The sequence below is a fragment of the Pan troglodytes genome, chromosome 14 (genome assembly GCF_028858775.2).
Source record: "Pan troglodytes isolate AG18354 chromosome 14, NHGRI_mPanTro3-v2.0_pri, whole genome shotgun sequence".
NCBI lineage: Eukaryota > Metazoa > Chordata > Mammalia > Primates > Hominidae > Pan > Pan troglodytes.
Genome location: NC_072412.2, coordinates 34,436,892 through 34,457,790, shown reverse-complemented (window position 1 = coordinate 34,457,790; position 20,899 = coordinate 34,436,892). Strand labels below are relative to the sequence as shown.

The following is a 20,899-nucleotide window of genomic DNA, read 5'->3' as shown; positions in this document are numbered from 1 at the left end:
TGTTTCATCCTCATCTATGTTTTGGGAGAGTTTGAGAAGGACTGCTGTTGATTCTCTTTCGTCTCAAATGTTTGATAACATTACCAGGGAAAACATCTGGTAATGAATTTTTCTTTGTTGGAAGTTTTGCTAAATTACTAACTCAAACTCCTTACTGTTATAGCAATACTCAGATTTTCTATTTCATATTCAGTCAGTTTTAGTTTAGTGTTAGTTATGTTTCCAGAAATTTTTCCATTTCATATGTAGAGTTTTCTAGTATTGACACAATGGCTTATAGTAAGTATTCCCTTATAATCTTTTTTCTTTTGTTAAGGTCATTAATAATGTTCCTACTTTCATTCCCGATTTTAGTGATTTGAGTCTTCTTTCTTTTTTTTCTAGCTAAAGTTTTTTCAATTTTGTTGGTCTTTTTAAAGGATCAACTTTTGGTTTTATTAAGCTTTATTACTTTCAAATTCTCTGCTTTATTTATACTTTAATTGCTATTTTTTTCCTTCTTCAGCCTGTTTTGGAAATAATTTGCTCCTCTTCTTCTAGTTTGTCCTGTTGGGGGCGGGGAGGTTATGTTAATGTTTTCTTATTTCCCCTTTTTAAAAGTAGTTACTTATAGTTATAAATTTCCTTCTGAGCCCTACTTTAAATGCATCCCATGAGTTTTGATTTTTTTTCATTCTCTTCAAAGTATTATGTCATTTCTCTTGTAATTTATCCTTTAACCCATTGGTTATTTAGTAGTTTCCTGTTTAACTTCCACACATTTGTGAATCTTTCAAATTTCCTTCTCTTACTGATTTCAAATTCCAATCCATTGTGGTTGGAGAAGATAAAATGCATGCTTTCAACCTTTTTAAATTTATTGAGAATTGTTTTTTGGCCACATATGGTCTGTCCTACAGAATGTTTCATGTGCACTTGTGAAGAACATGTGCCTGCTACTGTTAAATGATATATTCTAAAGACAGCTGGGAGGTCTAGGTGACATATACTGTTGTTTCAGTCTAGGTGTTCTATCCATTATTCAAAATGGGATACTAAAGTCTCCAAGTAACATATTTGAATTATTTATTTCTCCCTTTAGTTCTGTATGTTTTTGCTTGATATATTTTAGGGGTCTCTTGTTAAGTGCATATATTTTTAAAACTATGATATCTTATTGATGGATTTACATAATTAACATTATATAATGTCTTTGTCACTGTAATGATTTTTGTATTAAAATATAGTTTGTCTGATATTAGCATAGTCATCCCTTCTTTTGAGTTCTATTTGTATGGAATACGTTTTAAAATCATTTTTCTGTCAACCTATTTGTATCTATTAATCTGTTTCCTGTAGACAGCTTACAGTTGAATCCTTTTTATAAAATCCACTCTTCAATTCTCAGTGTTTTAATTGGAAAGTTCATTTCACTTACATTTAGTGCAATTACTGATTTATCGATAAGAAAGGACTTCTGCCATTTTTCTATTTGTTTTCAATATGTCTTATTTATTTCTTCTTCCATTTCTTGCCTTCTTTTGTACTAACTAAATATTTTTTAGTGTAGCATTTTCTTTCCCTTGTTATTTCTTTTTAACTTTTAGGTTCAAGGGTATATGGGCATGTTTGTTATATGGGCAAATTGCATGTCACAGGGGTTTGGTGTATCGATAATTTTGTCACCTGCGTAATAAGCACTGTAGCCAATAGGTATCTTTTCTGATCCTCTCCTTTATCCCACCTTCTACCCTCATGTAGGCCCCAGGGTCTGCTATTTACCTCCTAGTATCATGTGTTTTCATTGTTTAGCTCCCACTTACAAAAGATAATATGCAGTATTTGGTTTTCTGTTCCTGTATTAGTTTTGAAATATATTTCCTTATTACTTAAAATCTAACCATTATTAAATGGGACTTTAGTTTTAGATAAATAACATCTTATTTATCATCAATGTCTGAGGTTATATGTATAAATCAGAAATACTATTTAAGATGTATGCAGGTAGTTGTGTAAAAGTCATGTTTCATATATGAAACTCAGTATGTTTATTAACTAATTAGATGTATAAAGTGAATAAAAGAGTGTCAAAAAAGGAGCATGGGGGGTTGGCTGGCAAGATGGCCGAATAAGAACAGATCCAGTCTGCAGCTCCTAATGAGATAAACCCAGAAGGCGGGAGATTTCTGCATTTCCAACTGAGGTACCCAGCTCATCTCATTGGGATGACTAGGCAGAGGGTGATTGGACTGGTTAGACAGTGGGTGCAGTCCACGGTGGGTGAGCTGAAGCAGGGTGGGGCATCGCCTCACCTGGGAAGCACAAGGGGTCAGGGAACTCCCTACCCTAGCCAAGGGAAGCCGTGAGGGACTGTGCCATGGGGAACGGTGGACTCCAGCCCAGATACTACACTTTTCCCACAGTCTTTGCAACCCACAGACCAGGAGATTTTCTTGGGTGCCCACATCACCAGGGCCCTGGGTTTCAAGCACAAAACTGGGCAGCCGTTTGGGCAGACACAGGAGGTTTTTTTCACATCCCAGTGGTGCCTGGAATGCCAGCGAGACAGAACCGTTCACTCCCCTGCAAAGGGGGCTGAAGCCAGGAAGCCAGGTGGTCTAGCTCATCAGATCCCACCCCAACAGAGCTCAGCAAAGCTAAGATCCACTGGCTTGAAATTCTCGCTGCCAGCTGAAGTTGACCTGGGACCCTCCAGCTTGGTGGAGGGAGGGGTGTCCACCATTACTGAGGCTTGAGTAGGCGGTTTTCCCTGCATAGTGTAAACAAAGCCACTGGGAAGTTTCAACTGGGCGGAGCCCTCCACAGCTCAGCAAAGCCACTGTAGCCAGACTGCCTCTCTAGATTCTTCATCTCTGGGCAGAGTATCTCTGAAAGAAAGGCAGCAGCCCCAGTCAGGGGCTTATAGATAAAACTCCCATCTTCCTGGGACAGAGCACCTCGGGGGAGGGGCGGCTGTGGGTGCAGCTTCAGCAGACTTAAATGTTCCTGACCACTGGCTCTGAAAAGAGCAGCAGATCTCCAAGCACAGTGCTCCAGCTCTGCTAAGGGACAGACTGCCTCCTCATGTGCGTCCCTGACCACCATGCTTCCTGACTGAAGGAAACACCTCCCAGCAGGGGTCAAGAGACACCTCATACAGGAGAGCTCCAGCTGGCATATGGCAGGTGCCACACTGGGAAAAAGCTTCCAGAGGAAGGAACAGGCAGTAATCTTTGCTGTTCTGCAGCCTCTGCTGGTGATACCCAGGCAAACAGGGACTGGAGTGGACCTCCAGCAAACTCCAGCAGACCCACAGCAGAGAAGTCTGACTCTTAGAAGGAAAACTAACAAACAGAAAGGAATAGCATCCACATCAACAAAAAGGACGCCCACTCAAAAACCCCAACCGAAGGTCAACAACATTAAAGACCAAAGGTAGATAAATCCACGAAGATGAGGAAAAACCAGCTGAAAAAGGCTGAAAATTCCAAAAACCAGAATGCCTCTTCTCCAAAGGATCACAGCTCCTCGCCAGCAGGGGAACAAAACTGGATGGAGAATGAGTTTGACAAATTGACAGAAGCAGGCTTCAGAAGCTGGGCAATAACAAACTCCTCCAAGCTAAAGCAGCATTTTCTAACCCAATGCAAGGAAGCTAAGAATCTTGAAAAAACGTTGGAGGAATTGCTAACTAGAATAACCGGTTTAGGGAAGAACACAAATGACCTGACAGAGCTGAAAAACACAACACGAGAACTTCATGAAGCATACACAAGTATCAATAGCCGAATACATCAAGCAGAAGGATATGAGAGATTGAAGATCAACTTAATGAAATAAAGTGTGAAGACAAGATTAGAGAAAAAGAATTAAAAGCAGTGAACAAAGCCTCCAAGAAAATGTGGGACTATGTGAAAAGACCAAACCTACGTTTGACTGGTGTACCTGAAAGTGATGGGGAAAACGGAACCAAGTTAGAAAACACTCTTCAGGATATTATCCAGGAGAAATTCCCCAACCTAGCAAGACAGGCCAATATTCAAATTCAGGAAATACAGAGAACATCACAAAGATACTCCTCGAGAAGAGCAACCCCAGGACACATAAACTTCAGATTCACCAAGGTTGAAATGAAGGAAAAAATGTTAAGGGCAGCCAGGGAGAAAGGTCAGGTTACCCCAAAGGGAAGCCCATCAGACTAACAGTGGATCTCTCAGCAGAAACCCTACAAGCCAGAAGAGAGTGGAGGCAAATATTCAACATTCTTAAAGTAAAGAATTTTCAACTCAGAATTTCATATCCAGTTGAACTCAGCTTCATAAGCAAAGGAGAAATAAAATCCTTTACAGAAAAGCAAATGCTGAGAGATTTTGTCACCACCAGGTCTGCCTTGCAAGAGCTCCTGAAGGAAACAGTAAATATGGAAAAGAAAAACTGGTACCAGCCACTGCAAAAAATATACCAAATTGTAAAGTCCATTGACACTATGAAGAAACAGCATCAACTAACGGGCAAATTAACCAGCTAGCATCATAACGACAGGATCAAATTCACACATAACAATATTAACCTTAAATGTTAAATGGGCTAAATGCCCCAATTAAAAGACATAGACTGGCAAAGTTGATAAAGAGTCATGACCCATCAGTGTGCTGTACTCAGGAGACCCATCATACATGCAAAGTCACACATAGACTCAAAATAAAGGGATGGGGGATTATTTACCAAGCAAATGGAAAGCAAAAAGAAAGCAGGGGTTGCAATCGTAGCCCCTGATAAAACAGACTTCAAGCCAACAAAGACCAAAAGAGACAAAGAAGGGCATTATGTAATGGTAAAGGGATCAATGCAACAAGAAAAGCTAACTATCCTAAACATATATGCACCCAATACAGGAGCACCCAGATTCATAAAGTAAGTTCTTAGAGACTTACAAAGAGACTTAGACTCCTACGCAATAATAGTGGGAGACTTTAACACCCCACTGTCAATATCAGACATATCAATGAGAGAAAATTAACAAGGATGTTCAGGACTTAAATTCAGCTCTGGACCAAGTGGACCTAATAGACATCTACAGAACTCTCCAACCCAAATGAATAGAATATATATTTTTCTCAGCACCACACTGCACTTATTCTAAAATTTACTGCATAATTGGAAGTAAAATACTCCTCAGCCAATGCAAAAGAATGGATATCATAACAGTCTCTCAGACCACAGTGCAATCAAATTAGAACTCAGGATTAAGAAACTTACTTAAAACCACACGACTACATGGAAACTGAAAAACCTGCTCCTGAATGACTACCAGGTAAATAACGAAATGAAGGCTGAAATAAATAATTCTTTGAAACCAATGAGAACAAAGACACAATGTACCAGAATCTCTGGGACACAGCTAAAGCAGTGTTTAGAGGGAAATTTATAGCACTAAATGCGCACAATGGAAAGCGGGAAAGATCTAAAATCAATGCCCTAACATCACAATTGAAAGAACTAAAGAAGCGAAAGCAAACAAATTCAAAAACTAGCAGAAGACAAGAAATAAATAAGATTAGAGCAGAACTGTAGGAGATAGAGACACAAAAAACCCTTCAAAAAAATCAATGAATCCAGGAGCTGGTTTTTGAAAAGATTAACAAAATAGACAGACCTCTAGGCAGAATAATAAAAAAGAAAACAGAGAAGAATCAAATAGACACAGTAAAAAATGATAAAGAGGATATCACACTGATCCCACAGAAATACGAACTACCATCAGAGAATACTATAAACACCTCTACGCAAATAAACTAGAAAATCTACAAGAAATGGATAAATTCCTGGACACATACACCCTCCCAAGACTAAACCAGGAAGAAGTCGAATCCCTGAATAGACCAATAACAAGTTCTGAAATTGAAGCCGTAATAGCCTACCAACAACAACAAAAAAAGCCCAGGACCAGACGGATTCACAGCCGAATTCTACCAGAGGTACAAAGAGGAGCTGGTACCATTCCTTCTGAAACTATTCCAAACAGTAGAAAAAGAGGGACTCCTCCCTAACTCATTTTATGAGGCCAACATCATCCTGATACCAAAACCTGGCAGAGACACAACAAAATAAGAAAATTTCAGGCCAATATCCCTGAGGAACATCAATGCAAAAATCCTCAATAACATACTGGCAAACGGAATCCAGCAGCACATCAAAAAGCTTATCCACCACGATCAAGTTGGTTTCATCCCTGGGATGCAATGCTGGTTCAACACATGCAAATCAATAAATGTAATCCATCACATAAACAGAAACAATGACAAAAACCACATGATTATCTCAATAGATGTCAAAAAGACCTTTGATAAAATTCAACACCCCTTCAAGCAAAAAACTCTCAACAAACTAGGTATTGATGGAATGTATCTCAAAATAATAAGAGCTATTTATGACAAACCCACAGCCAGTATCATACCGAATGAGCAAAAACTGGAAGCATTTCCTTTGAAAACCAGCACAAGACAAGGATGCCCTCTCTCACCACTCCTCTTCAACATAGTATCAGAAGTTCTGGCCGGGGCAATCGGGCAAGAGAAAGAAATAAAGGGTATTCAAATAGGAAGAGAGAAAGTCAAATCGTTTCTATTTGCAGATGACATGATTATATATTTAGAAAACTCCATCGTCTCAGCCCCAAATCTCCTTAAGCTGATAAGCAACTTCAGCAAAGTCTCAGGATACAAAATCAATGTGCAAAAATCACAAGCATTCCTATACACCAGTAATAGACAAACAGAGAGCCAAATCATGAGTGAACTCCCATTCACCACTGCTACTAAGATAATACCTAGGAATACAACTCACAAGGGATGTGAAGGACCTCTTCAAGGAGAACTACAAACCACTGCTCAAGGAAATAAGAGAGAACACAAACAAATGGAAAGACACTCCATGCTCATGGATAGGAAGAATCAATATTGTGAAAATGGCCATACTGCCCAAAGTAATTTATAGATTCAGTGCTATCCCCATCAAGCTACCATTAACTTTCTTCACATAATTAGAAAAAACTACTTTCAATTTAATATGGAACCGAAAAAGAGCCAGTATAGCCAAGACAATCCTAAGCAAAAAGAACAATGCTGGAGGCATCATGCTACCTGACTTCAAACTATACTACAAGGCTACAGTAACCAAAACAGCATGGTACTGGTACCAAAACAGAGACATAGAACAATGGAACAGAACAGAGCCCTCAGAAATAATGCCGCATATCTACAACTATCTGATCTTTGACAAATCTGACAAAAACAAGAAATGGGGAAAGGATTCCCTATTTAATAAATGGTGCTGGGAAAACTGGCTAACCATATGTAGAAAGCTGAAACTGGATCCCTTCCTTACACCTTATACAAAAATTAACTCAAGATGGATTAAAGACTTAAACGTAAAACCATAAAAACCCTAGAAGAAAACATAGGCAATGCCTTTCAGGACATAGGCATGGGCAAAGACTTCACGACTAAAACACCAAAAGCAATGGCAACAAAAGCCAAAATTGACAAATGGGATCTAAGGAAACTAATGAGCTTCTGCACAGCAAAAGAAACTATCATCACAGGGAACAGGCAACCTACAGAATGGGAGAAAATTTTTGCAATCTATCCATCTGACAAAGAGCTAATATCCAGAATCTACAAGGAACTTAAACAAATTTACAAGAAATAAAACAAAAAAACCCATCAAAAAGAGGGCGAAGGATATGAACAGATACTTCTCAAAGGATGTCATTTATGTGGCCAACAAGTATATGAAAAAAAACTCATCATCACTCGTCATTAGAGAAATGCAAATCAAAATCACAATGAGATACCATCTCACACCATTTAGAATGGTGATCATTTAAAAGTCAGGAAACAACAGATCCTGGAGAGGATATGGAGAAATAGGGGCGCTGTTACACTGTTGGTGGGAGTGTAAATTAGTTCGACCACTGTGGAAGACAGTGTGGCAATTCCTCAAGGATCTAGAACCAGAAATACCATTTGACCCAGCAATCTCATTACTGGGTATATACCCAAAGGATTATAAATCATTCTACTATAAACACACATGCACACATATGTTTACTGCAGCACTGTTGACAATAGCAAAGACTTGGAACTAACCTAAATGCCCATCAATGATAGACTGTATAAAGAAAATGTGGCATATATACACCATGGAATACTATGCAGCCATAAGTAAAGATGAGTTCATGTCCTTTGCAGGGACATGGATGAAGCTGGGAACCATAATTCTCAGCAAACTAACACAGGAACAGAAAACCAAACACTGCATGTTCTCACTCATAAGTGGGAGGTGACAATGAGAACACATGGACTCAGGGAGGGGAACATCACACACTGGGGCCTGTTGGGGGGTGGATGACTAGGGGAGGGAGAGCATTAGGAGAAATACCTAATGTGGATGACGGGTAGATGGGTGCAGTAAACCACCATGACACGTGTATACCCTATGTAACAAACCTGCATGTTCTGCCCCTGTATCTAGAACTTAAAGTATAATATTAGAAAATAATAATAATTAAAAAAGAATGTTAAAGAAAACCTGGCATAGGTCAGATTTTGTAAGAAAACACATGGAAAAGAAACTTCTGTTTTCCAGTAGCTTCCAGAGATTATTGGCTCCAAATTAAACCAGAATATCTACTTTAGGAAATAGTTTCTTATTTTACAGATTTGGAAGTTTTTTTTGGTTTGTTTTATTTTTAAATACAGTTTTTGCCAAATCAAAGACATAAGAGAAATAAACTCAAGCAAACCAATGCTTGTTGGTTAAAATATTAACTAGCATTTGTTAAATTAAAGAATACATTCAAATTGGTGCCATACAATCACTAAAAAATTATACTTGGATGCAATATGCTTCTCCTCTTAAAAACCTAAGAAATGCATGGTGTATATTTTCCCCTATTCTAAAGGACAAAACAAAAAATCAGAATCTTGAGAGCTCTAGCCTAAATTCAGTGCTAAACATAAATATGATCTGTTCTTTTCTGATGAATATTCAAAAATTAAATTCTATATTCCTTTAAAAGAGTGACAAAGGTTTATTTCAGGCAAATGATTAATTTATTTAAAAAGATCACTCAAATTCTGTATTTTAAATAAGTACTTCCTATTTGCCTTATTCTTCAATGCATATTTTAATAATTCAAATTCCAATCATTATTGCCAAGATATTACAGGCAATTTTACATCCCATTAACCTTGCTTTGTTTTAATTATAAAGATCCTTTGTTGGATTCCTTTAAATGGTCCAGTGTATAATTTCAGCCAGTCCCAGGGAGTACTTTAATTCAGATGCACATTCATCAACTGTTTTTGTCCTGTTAATTGTAGACAACTGCACAATTGCTTTCTCCAGCTATGATTGATGAATTGTATTCATGAGTGTAGCTGTTAAGTAGGATAAACATTTATAATAATTTCTACTTAAAGATTTTTATCTTCATTCCCATAAGGACAAATTAAAGACTGATATTCTAACAACCCAAATAAAGTGAATTTTTAAATATTTCATATTAAGCCATATGAAAAAGTTGTAAAAATGTTATATGTGCACACAAATGGGATAAAAGCATGTATAAAATATCTAATTTGTGCTTCGCACATAATGGGCATCAACATACAGTAGGAAGATAAACAGAGTAATTTTGGGCTTTTTACTGGAAGTGCATCCCAGCTACCTAAAGATGACTTTTTGAACCAGAAGTCCCAGTTCATGCTTGTGAAAGAGAAAAGTCTAAATTGAAAGAAATGATCCAAACTAAAGGTGGGAATAAGCAAAATTCTGAATACATATTATATGTAATAACAAAAGTAAAAACTTCCATTTTAAGGACTTACAGCAGCTGTAATAAATATCATATATATTATTTTGAACTTTCAGGGAAACTGAGCAAGAAAGGTGCTACAGTATTCTACAGATGAGAAACAATGTCAGAGGAAGATTATGACTTGCCTGTAGTCTAACAGCTTATCAATGGGAGAACTGATATTTGAACTCAGTAGAATTAACATATGGATACTATGTATTATACTATGCATTGTGGAATAGCCATAAAAAATCCACTACAAATAAACACTATAGATAGGTAAATATAAATCAGGGAAAAATTGAGGTACTGGGAGAACAGAGAAAGGCACCTAATCCAGATTAGGGGTAGGAAGGGGTTGGTCCTCAGTGAAAAGATTATTTTCACTAAAGTAAGAGAAGTCAATGTCTTAAAGCAAATGCCTATCTTCTCTGAACTGTGAACTGCTGAAGAAAACATTACACTATCAAAGACAGCAACCTCAATTGGCTCCCCCAAATTGCCTGGCAAGCCTCCGAGGTTTCTTTAGTTTTTTCTCTTCTCTATTCTTTTACAATCACTATATTCAGTATTCTTTACTTTTCTAAAGATAGTATATACCCTCTCCCAATTTCTTTTATTCTCAGCAAATGACCCTACCTGCCACTTCATAGACAGAAGGCATCATATGAAATCTCTTCTGAATTCTGCCACCAATTTAATTGTCTTCACCCTTTCTCAGTGCTCTTCCACTAAAGGCCAATCCTTCTATCTCAATGCACCCCTCTCAGAGAGTTTATGCTGTCAATATTGCCTTCTTTCCCTCCCACCATATTGCTTTTTTCCATCAAAATTGAAAAATAGGTTCTTCTTTCTAAAAAGTAACCCCTCTCTCCAAATTTAAACCTTATTCACCTACAGCAACCATTCTATCTTTCCCTTTCTTGGCCAAATTTCTTTAGCGAAGTACTTGCTGTCTGTATTTCATTTTGGGCTAGCTCTTCAACTCAAAGCAACCTGGCTTCTGTCCCTCTACTCTAGGTAAATCATCACTTTTTCAAAAAATACCTCTCTCAGTTGCCTGCTCCCATAGCATCCTCTAGTTGTCCTTCACATATTTATTAAACTTGCAATTACTTAATCTAACGCTGTTGCCCGCACTAGACTGTAAGCTCTAATAGGGTAGGATTTGGATCTACACCCAGCTTCTTTAGCACACAGGTGTTCACCAGCATTAAGTTTGGATGAGATCATCATGACCTCCTTGTGGCTGAACCCAGTGGTCCCTTTAGTACTAACTTAAAAATCCTCTTTTTGACCATACATTCTTCCTTAAACATTCCACTCACCATTCTTTTCTTTATGCTTTCAATAAATATTCATTTAACAGGGCAAATAAATAAATATTTCATTAGCATGCTAACTACATGCTAGGCACTATTCCAGAATATAGAGATATAGCAGCAAATAAGACGATGAATAAGACACAAGATCTTAAGGAAAACACATTTTAGCAGGAGAAATAGATGTAAACAAGCAAACAGAGCAGATCATTTGAGATGATGTTATTATGTGTTAAAAGAGGATTATGTCATGGGAGTGTAACAACCATATAAGATAGTCAGGGGAGCCTCTGTGAGAGGGTGGCATTTAAGCTGATTCCTCAAAGTCAAGAAACAACCAATTGTGTCAAGATGTGGGAGAAGAGGATTCCCAGCAGAAACAGGAGTAAAAGCAGGGCCTCTGGTTCTCCACTCACTCTATTCACTCTCTCTGAGCATCACATCTGAATCCTTTCTACAGTTTACCACGAATAACCTGGAGACTCATAAGTCTAAATCTCCATGCCAGCTCTCTCTTTGGAGAGCTCAATACTCAAATGCCCATGCCTATTGAACATCTCCACCTGGATATTTCACTGGTACCACAAGTTCAGTGTAACCCAAAAGTGAAAAACTCTCAACTCAAACCTCGCTTTCTGTACTCTCCTAGCCAAGTGAATTATACTTATACTGTAAACTATTAGTTACTAAAGCTGACATCAAAATATCCTTGATTCCTTCTTTCCCCTCTTCCATCCAATATATTAGCAATCATAGTGACTTAATTTCCAAAAGATACTTCAAATTTGTTCACTTCTTCCATCCTCACAGCTACTATTAGTCTATGACACCATATTCTTCAACAAGATTACTGAACCTCAGATTGGTATTGCTTCAAGTCTTGAGCCCGTGAAACCCTCCACATTGCAGGCCACACCTAAACATTTTCAGTTATTCTCCAGTATCCTTTGCACAGTTTCATGGCATGACCTTTGCCAATGACCTGTGCCTCCATGTGGCTGGCATACAACATGCATTTAAATAGCTGCTGGCTGACTGAAAATAGCTCTCCAGTAACATGTCTCACTATTCTCTTGCCCCTAGTCCTCTGCACTATACAATTCCCTCTGCCAATAATTGTATTTCTACTTTTTTTTCTCACTTGGCTATCTCCTAATGATCTCTCAAATGGCATTCCTTTGGGTAAGTACTCTTTTGAAAACCTTGATAATCCCACCACTCAGTGGAATGCATCCCTCCAGACTAGGTAAAGTATTCTGCGGTACGATTGCATCATTCCCTATACCACTTTTATCACAGTATCCTTGTATTACTGTATGTGTTCATCTAACGTTTGCCTTTCCTCAAGAAACTGGAATCATTTATATCTTATTCCTAACTCTATTCCTAACTCTTATAATAGTATTTGACATGTAGTGGGTGCTGAACAGACATTTGCTGCACTCATGCATACATGATTTGTTCTTATATATTTACAGCTATTCATGTTTGAATCCTTATTCCAAAATCATATTTATTTGGAAGAACGAGTCCTATGAAGAGTAGAAACAGAAATTTAGGAGAGCACAGAGAACATAATGGACAGAATTTCAGAGATTATTATAGGTTGAATTTTTTTTTTTTTTGGTAGGAGGACGAAATCTCGCTCTCATCGCCCAGGCTGAAGTGCAATGGCACGATCTTGGCTCACTGCAACCTCCACCTCCCGGGCTCAAGTGATTCTCCTGCCTCAGCCTCCTGAGTGGCTGGGATTACGGGCACCTGCCACCACAACTGGCTAATTTTTGTATTTTTAGTAGAGACGGGGTTTCACCATGTTGGCCAGACCGGTCTCAAACTCCTGACCTCAGGTGATCCACCCAACTTGGCCTCCCAAAGTGCTGGGATTACAGGCGTGAGCCACTGCACCCAACCTAGATTGAAAATTTTTTTTAAATTGTGACTACTTTCTTTATTTCTAACCTTTCCTAATATAAAGCAAATCCCAAATTCTACCACTGACTGCCAAAAGCATTATCAGAAGCTTAAAATCTCTGATATTAGCAAATTTTCCACCCCCTTCCTTTTCGAAGCCTATTACTATAATTTTAATTTAAGTGTTTAGAGGTTCAATTCTGATAACTCTTAGGAGAGTTACTGATAATAATAATTATATATATATATATTTTTTACTTCGCAGTTGAAACAAAATAATTGTGGATATGTCATTGAGAGTTATTTCTAAAACTGAAATGACAATGATTAGCCTTAGTAAATAGTTTTATTCTGTTTATTCGTCACCTGAAAATGGATAATAATTATTAGTAACTCTTATCACAGTGAAACTCTGTAAGACATGGTGAGTGCTGTTATGTAAAACACTATTTGCGTTATAAAAGAAAACTGATATTTTCCTGCATCTTTGGTGTTGCAGTGAATGCAAAGCTTATTTTAAATTTTAGATCTGTACTACTGGCTAACATGATTAGGTCACAAAATATCAAAATGAGAAATAAAAAATAAGATAAATTGTTATAAAAACAAGATATTTCTCAAAATATAATACAGTGATAAAAAATGAATAATACTAAGTGATATTTAATTTTTAAAAATTGGGTATCTATACCATATAGAAACTAATTTTCAAGGACTATTCTTTCATGACTCCCCTACTTGAAAAGATAAATTTTATATAGAGTAAGCATTATTTCCTCATTAATCTAATGAAAGCTGGTTTCAAATATGAAATAAATAGGTCATGCCAAATAATCATCATATTCCAAAGAATGCACTATATCATACAAGAAATTCAAGTTGTAAAGCTTGCAGGTCTTGGGCTGATAGAAGCTATATATGTCACATGGTGACAGCTACATCTGTTTTAATGTGTCCACTGCCAATAAAGCACTGCAAAAATAATAATTAACAACTATTTACCACAAAATGGTAAATATAATAATGGGTTCAAATGTAATCTTACTTACTGTTTTAATAATAGAATATACAAATTTCTAACTGAGGCAGATATATTTGCTATATTTAATATCCCTCACATTTTCAGTTGGACATTGAATGCATGACATGTTCAGATAAAACTGTTTCACATGGACTGAGGAGAAGCTGAAGGAGTAAACACTGAGCACTGCTCTGAAAACAGATGGAGTGGCAGATGGGATTGCAGATTGGGTTCACTTGATCTGTGTAAAACAACTTTACTACTCAGTAAAATGTACTTCAGATCTCACCAAACCTTATAAGGTTTGTCCCTTTATTTCATGCACGGCTTTTTCTTCAAAAATAAATGTTTAGCATTTTAAACTTTGTTAAAGATTAATTAAGTACCTGTGTGATAAATTATTTAACTAAAAGACATTTTCTTCTACATTTTTGGAACAGATGGTAGGAAAGAGCAATTGCCCAGTGGAATAAAATGTACACTGACTAGTTGTCCAAAATTGTAAAATTAATTACCTTCCTTCATTGATGAGCTCAATAAATGCAAGTCCTGCATTCTTCTGAATAGAGTTTTGCCATTCCTAAAAGGAGAAACCAAAACAAACGTGACAAAAGTGAACATTTAATGAAAGTAACTTCTGGTTTAAGGATCATGTTGATATTGTTAATAACTTCCACATTATATTATTTCCAAATGTCTTTACAAGATTTTGTAATAAATATTATTTTGTAAAAAATCAAATTTTAGTTTTATCACTTAGTTTATAAGGTGCTTTTGATTCACCAGAAAATTTCAGGCTGGATGCAAACTGAGATGGAATAGGTGAGACTGCAGGTATAAGGGGCTCTGAGCACAAAGCTTCTTTCCAAAAGACAGCAAATGACCAAAAGAGGCCTAATGTGACTACACAAGGACTAGAAATATTTGGGATAGAAAAGTTTAGCTCCTCATATAGAAATTTTACATTAAGATAATAAAATGAATACTAGAAATATAAACTATTAGAAACATTAACATATTTAAATTGACTTGGAAGTGCAATGTTCTAGTTATATGTACATTCCAAATTACTTAATGCTAATTATTTAATGCTAATTAGAAAAAAGTTACAAATTAACTTTTTTGAAAATTGTAAAAAAAAAAATAGTAAACCTATGGTTAAATATGTAATAGATAACTATGTAATCTCTGCTAATTTAGATTAAATTTGTGAATTTGGCAGTTCTCAAGGCAAGGCTCATCATTAGCAACATAAGTGATTATAATCAAGTATTTTGAATTAGAAAAGCATATGCTTATTTTATGCTGTTCCTAAAGCACATTTAGAATATAATTTATATACTGTTTTTGGTTTATGCTAGTGATTTCTATTTTTGGGGTTTTAAATATATACATATTTTGGGGTTTTAAATATATATTTAAATATATATATTTGGGGTTAAATATATATATGGGGTTTCAATATATATACATATATATTAAAATATATATATATCTGTGTGTGTGTGTGCATATATATATATATATATATATTATATATGGTAAATAGCAGTGTTTTGGATTGAAAATTATATCCCTTCCAATGGTTCTATAACTAAATACTCCTCAAAGTTCCCTAATGCATTTTAATAGAATAATCTTTATTGACCAGTCATGGCCCTCCTCTATAGATTTTTCCCCCCATGATTTTTCTAATAAGGTGTTGGTTGTACAGAGGTGATCAGCTGCCCTGGCCATGGGTTCAACTTCGCAAAAAACACAGTCTCTGTATCAACCCTTCATTCTACTCCTGATCCCTTTCCCTTTAAAGGCTTTACACTCATTCTGAAAATAAATATGGTCCCCCAAAGTAGGTACTTGTGTGTATACAAATATTCTCTGCTCTAAGTAAATGTGTGCTGAATTATAGAATAACAAATCCTGAATCTCCCAAGGAGAGAAAATCAACAACTAGTGAAAAGAGATATGGTAACTTGGGGATAGTACAAAGCCACTGGGTTCTAGCTATCATAATCTTTAACTAAAATTTATCCAAATGACAAGATTGCTATTCCATTGTACAGAACTTACTGAAACTTTCAAACCATTTCTGTATAAAACAATTACAGAAAATTTCTTTTCCCAAATGTTTACAAAATTTAAAGCCTCTTTGTTATTCTCATTCTATATTCTGTATTTATTGGAAATCAGGATCCTACAAAACATGTACATTTCTCCGAAATACTTCATATTCATTGGGATATTAACTTAAAGAGAAAATTTATTTTTACATACGAAGACCCATGCCACTATGAAGACTAGATTCTTACAACTTCTTACACCTGATTTTCTGTTATAGTGTTTGTACACTAAGACTCTTTAGTCACCATAAACTTCTAACATGAATAAGATTTTTCGGTAAGATATTTCACAGAGTACATATCTAGGTATAACATGTGCATCCCAAATTATGCCTTGTCTAAAAAAATCAAGAGAAAATTATCTTTGAATCAATCTAAAATTATATGGAATCTGCATACAGCCAATGAGATGTACTAATTTACAACCTTTGATGGAGGAACAGTAGAAGTAAGTCTGAGCTAAGCTAAGGACATTACAGTTTAAAGTTTGAGAAAGCCAATGAAAGTATATGATCACAAGACTTCATTCAATAAATCAGTGTTTTAGAAGAGTAATTTGTCAGTTTTGAGCCAGAGGAAATTGTAGGAGATTGTTGTTACATGCCTTTCCACAAGAGAAATATTAGGAGTCTAAATGAGTATTTCAAATAGGGAATAAAAAATAAGAGATGTTACGAAGAAGAGATGCCGAGACTAGATGAGAATCTGAATTTAAGAGCTGATGTAGAGAAGTTGAGATAAAAAAATTATTAAGTTTTCAATGTACATGACCAGGATAATGGTAATATTATTATGAAAATACTGAAGAATACATTTGGGGAAAATCACAAACACTGTTGTCTGAATTTGTTGGATTTACGGTGGCAATGGTATATCAAAAAAGAATGTGAAATTCGGAATTATTTACATAGAAATATTGAGTAAGGCATAACATTAGGCAAAGTCTCCTAAGAAGTATAAACAAAACGAGGATCAAATATCTAGGCTGAGAAGGTATTCCTCAGCAAACTAATGCAGAAACAGAAAATGAAACACCGCATGTTCTCACTCATAAGTGGGAGTTGAACAATGAGAACACATGGACACAGGGAGGGGAACATCACACACTGGGGCCTGTTGGGGGGTTGGGGAAAGAGGAGGGGGAGCATTAGGACAAATACCTAATGCATGCGGAGCTTAAAACCTAGATGACAGGTTGACAGGTGCAGCAAACCACGACGGCACATGTATACCTATGTAACAAACCTGCATGTTCTGCACATGTATCTCAGAACTTGAAGTAAAATTAAAAAAAAAAACATATTGTGGACTCTCGTTGTGGTCAATGAAGAAAACAGAAGTTTATTTTTTTTCACCTACTAAATGAGAGACAGAAAAGGGACTATAAAATATTCTTCACAAGATAAAGTATATTTTCCTCCTCAGAAAATGTTAGGATTGCATGTGGTTTTTAAAGCATGTTTAATAATTTGTGAATGACAGTTGTAAAAGTGGCAAAGATAATTTTTTTTACCATATTTAGTTGAGAAGCCCAATCCCTTTACATCCTAGGTAGACAACAATACACAGTATTAAGTGGCAAACAAAAATGCATAAGTATAAAGAAAAAAACGGAATGAGAAGAAAAATGTATCCTATAGGAAAAGTGTAACAAAGGGCATCTTCTCCATTGGTTATCCTAAGCTACCGATGAATTTTTAGGCCTGACTCCTATGGAAAAGTGCAATACCTATGACAAGAATTTATGCTTCTTATTGCCCCTTTCCATAGGAGTCAGGTCTAAAAATTTCTATTTCTATCGCCCTTTTCCATAGGAGTAAGGTCTAAGAATTTATGATAGCAATGAAACAAATCTTAAAGCTTGTAAACGAAATAGTTTTAAAACTCTGAAAATAGGAAATGGGATAAATCCTACATCATCTTCTCATCAGTTAATGTTACTTTTATTAATCATGAAACATTGCCTCTGAAATGGAATTTTTTATATTTGTATTATTTTATTTACACATGTGTGTGAAGTAAATGAGATACACATGGTTCTGAATTTTTGTAACAAACTTGGGTAGGCAATGATTATATTCTTTTACACTGATGCACATTTCTTTTTATAATTTCAAAAAATAGTCTCGCTTTGTCACCCAGGCTGGAGTGCAGTGGCTCGATCTCGGCTCACTACAACCTCCACATCCCGGGTTCAAGCGATTCTCCTGCCTCACCCTCCTGAGTGGCTGGGACTACAGGCGTGCACCACTATGCCCGGCTAATTTCAAAAAATACTTCTTAAGTGCATATTACTATGTAACTGATTCTAAGAGCTTCAAAAAATAATTGGATAAAATATTGAAAGGAGAGATAAATAAAACTTTGTGACAAGAAAAGTACATAGCATAGAGGAGAAATGGTATTTGTTTGTTGTGGATGCTGAGATATAAGCTACCTTGAAAGTTAAAAAATGGGATAGAGGTGGACATGGAAGACAACTTTAGTCCCTGTCCTAGCACTCTAACAATTCTCTCTGACAAATACATAAACTTAGAGAATTTGCTTAAAACAAGGCACACAGATACATGAAAACACATGCAAAGGCATAAGAATAATTTACTGTCATTTCATCAACAACAAGCTCTTGGCAATGACAGGAAAAAGGCATATTTTAAAGTCTTATCTTACAAATTATTCCAGAATTTTTTGCCATTTGAGAAAACACACCTACATAGACATATACGCACTTTTCTGCTGAAAAAATAAGTGAACAACCTTTTGTTTTCATGGGGACAATACTTAACTTTGGGTTTGAATGCCTGCAGAGAGCTGCCAAGTCTTTAGATAGTTTTGCCACAATTTTTTAACTCTTCAGCATGGATGCATAAAATTTCCTCAAGATGAAGGACTTTTTCAGGGAACTGGATCTCATGTTAAGGACCCTTTGAAACTAAACACTTTGAAGGCAAATAAGTTCCAGAAGGATGACGATAAAATCCCTATGTTCTCTTCACAATTGCTTTATGGTAGTTAGATGGACTAGTCGAAGAAATCTCAGATCCAAAACATAATGCTCCCCATCAGTTTCTCCTCATCTATGTCAACTCAATGTACATTTTTCATTCCCTCTTCTTTGTATACAATTAAATAAACCAATTTAATGTCCTTAGAGATCAATCCATCATAAAAGTTTTGAATATATAAAAAAATTACAAGGAAAAATGGTAGAGTAAATTGATATCTTAAGTCTTCAAGAATTCCAGAATTGATTTTATATTTCTGATATCTTTAATATCTATTTATCATTATCTGTCACTAAAATACATAGGTGTGTTTCTTAAAATTTTCAAAGTGAATGTTCATTATAACTGGCATGTTTAGAAATTCTGTGCTGTAAGTTGAAGTCTGAGTATAAGGAGTGAAGTGAAAAAAACACTCTGTAGGGTGAAAATAGAGATGAGAATTTTTTTCGATGTATATAAAACATACATAATTACTGAAAATATATATGTGAAGTATTTAAAGTACCATTTATTTCATTTTCATTTCTTATTTTTATGAAGATCTTATTAAAAGTATTACAGGAAAAACTGAATGTAAGAAATGAATAATGAATGATCAATTCAAAGAGAAGATTACCGATATAATAGTCAACCATAAAAAAAATTAGGAAATACTGAAATATATTTAGTTGGTTACTTAAGGAAAAGTTGGCGTATCATATAAACATAAGCAGGCTTCCAGGACTTTAGGTGATCACTAAATTATGTTTCAAATTGGACACATCTTATTATTATAAAATGAGTGCATGTATTTGTATTTGTGTTTGTAATAAAAAAGTCTAGACTTTTACAAGATATTTTTAAAGAGAGCATATTCTATGAGTATATACAACACTCATGTTTATATATTAGGTTTGAGTTGTTAAAAAGTTTCTCACATTCAAATGTGTAGTTTAAGATTTAGAAATAGGTACTAAGTTATATTAAATATTTCATATTTTATTCATAAATGATCATGCAGCAATAGTTGTGGAAGCCAGTATAAGAACATTAGTGCTGTAGAGAAATTTAGAGATCATAATTTTTAACTAAGTACAAGAATCTCTGACACATAATTAGCTGACATTTGTTTGAAGACCTACTATATTCTGGACCTCTGAAACAGCTTCTTGTACTTTTGGACTACATTAAAATTAAAAAAAGAAGCATATATATATATATATACATACACACATATACAGACACACACACACACAGGCTATGTATCTATATTTTTAATAACATTTTCTTTTCTCTAGCTTATTTTACTGTAAGATTACAATGCATAATACATATAACGTAGAAAACATGTGTTAACTGATGGCTTATGTTATTGGTAAGGCTGTGGTCACTAGTACTAAGCTATCAGTAGTTAAGTTTTGGGGAGTAAGTTATATGCATATTTCTGACTGTGTAGGGGGACTGGCCTCCCTAACCTTCACATTGTAGTGTTGATGGTTACATAACATTGTGAATTTAATTAATGCCACTGAATTGTATACTTAAAATGGTAAAAATGGCACATTTTACATTTTATGTATTTTATCACAATAAAAATAAATAACAAATCACCTTAGCTAATATATATTCCTTTTTATTTATAAAATAACTCAAAATGTCATTAATAACTACCTATACTATATGCTGGATATTTATAC

At 35.5% G+C, this 20,899-nt stretch overlaps 1 protein-coding gene across 11 annotated transcripts in view; it reads right to left on the bottom strand.

Annotated features, from left to right (window-relative positions):
* The window catches only part of NBEA (neurobeachin), a 708,564-nt gene that overhangs the window by 331,455 nt on the left and 356,210 nt on the right, over window positions 1–20,899 (bottom strand). For all 11 annotated transcript variants that reach the window (XM_016925167.4, XM_054664886.2, XM_054664889.2 and 8 more), the window contains one exon: window positions 14,614–14,678. In XM_016925167.4, coding sequence (XP_016780656.1) covers window positions 14,614–14,678 — 65 coding nt within the window. The remainder of the gene's footprint in view (window positions 1–14,613; window positions 14,679–20,899) is intronic.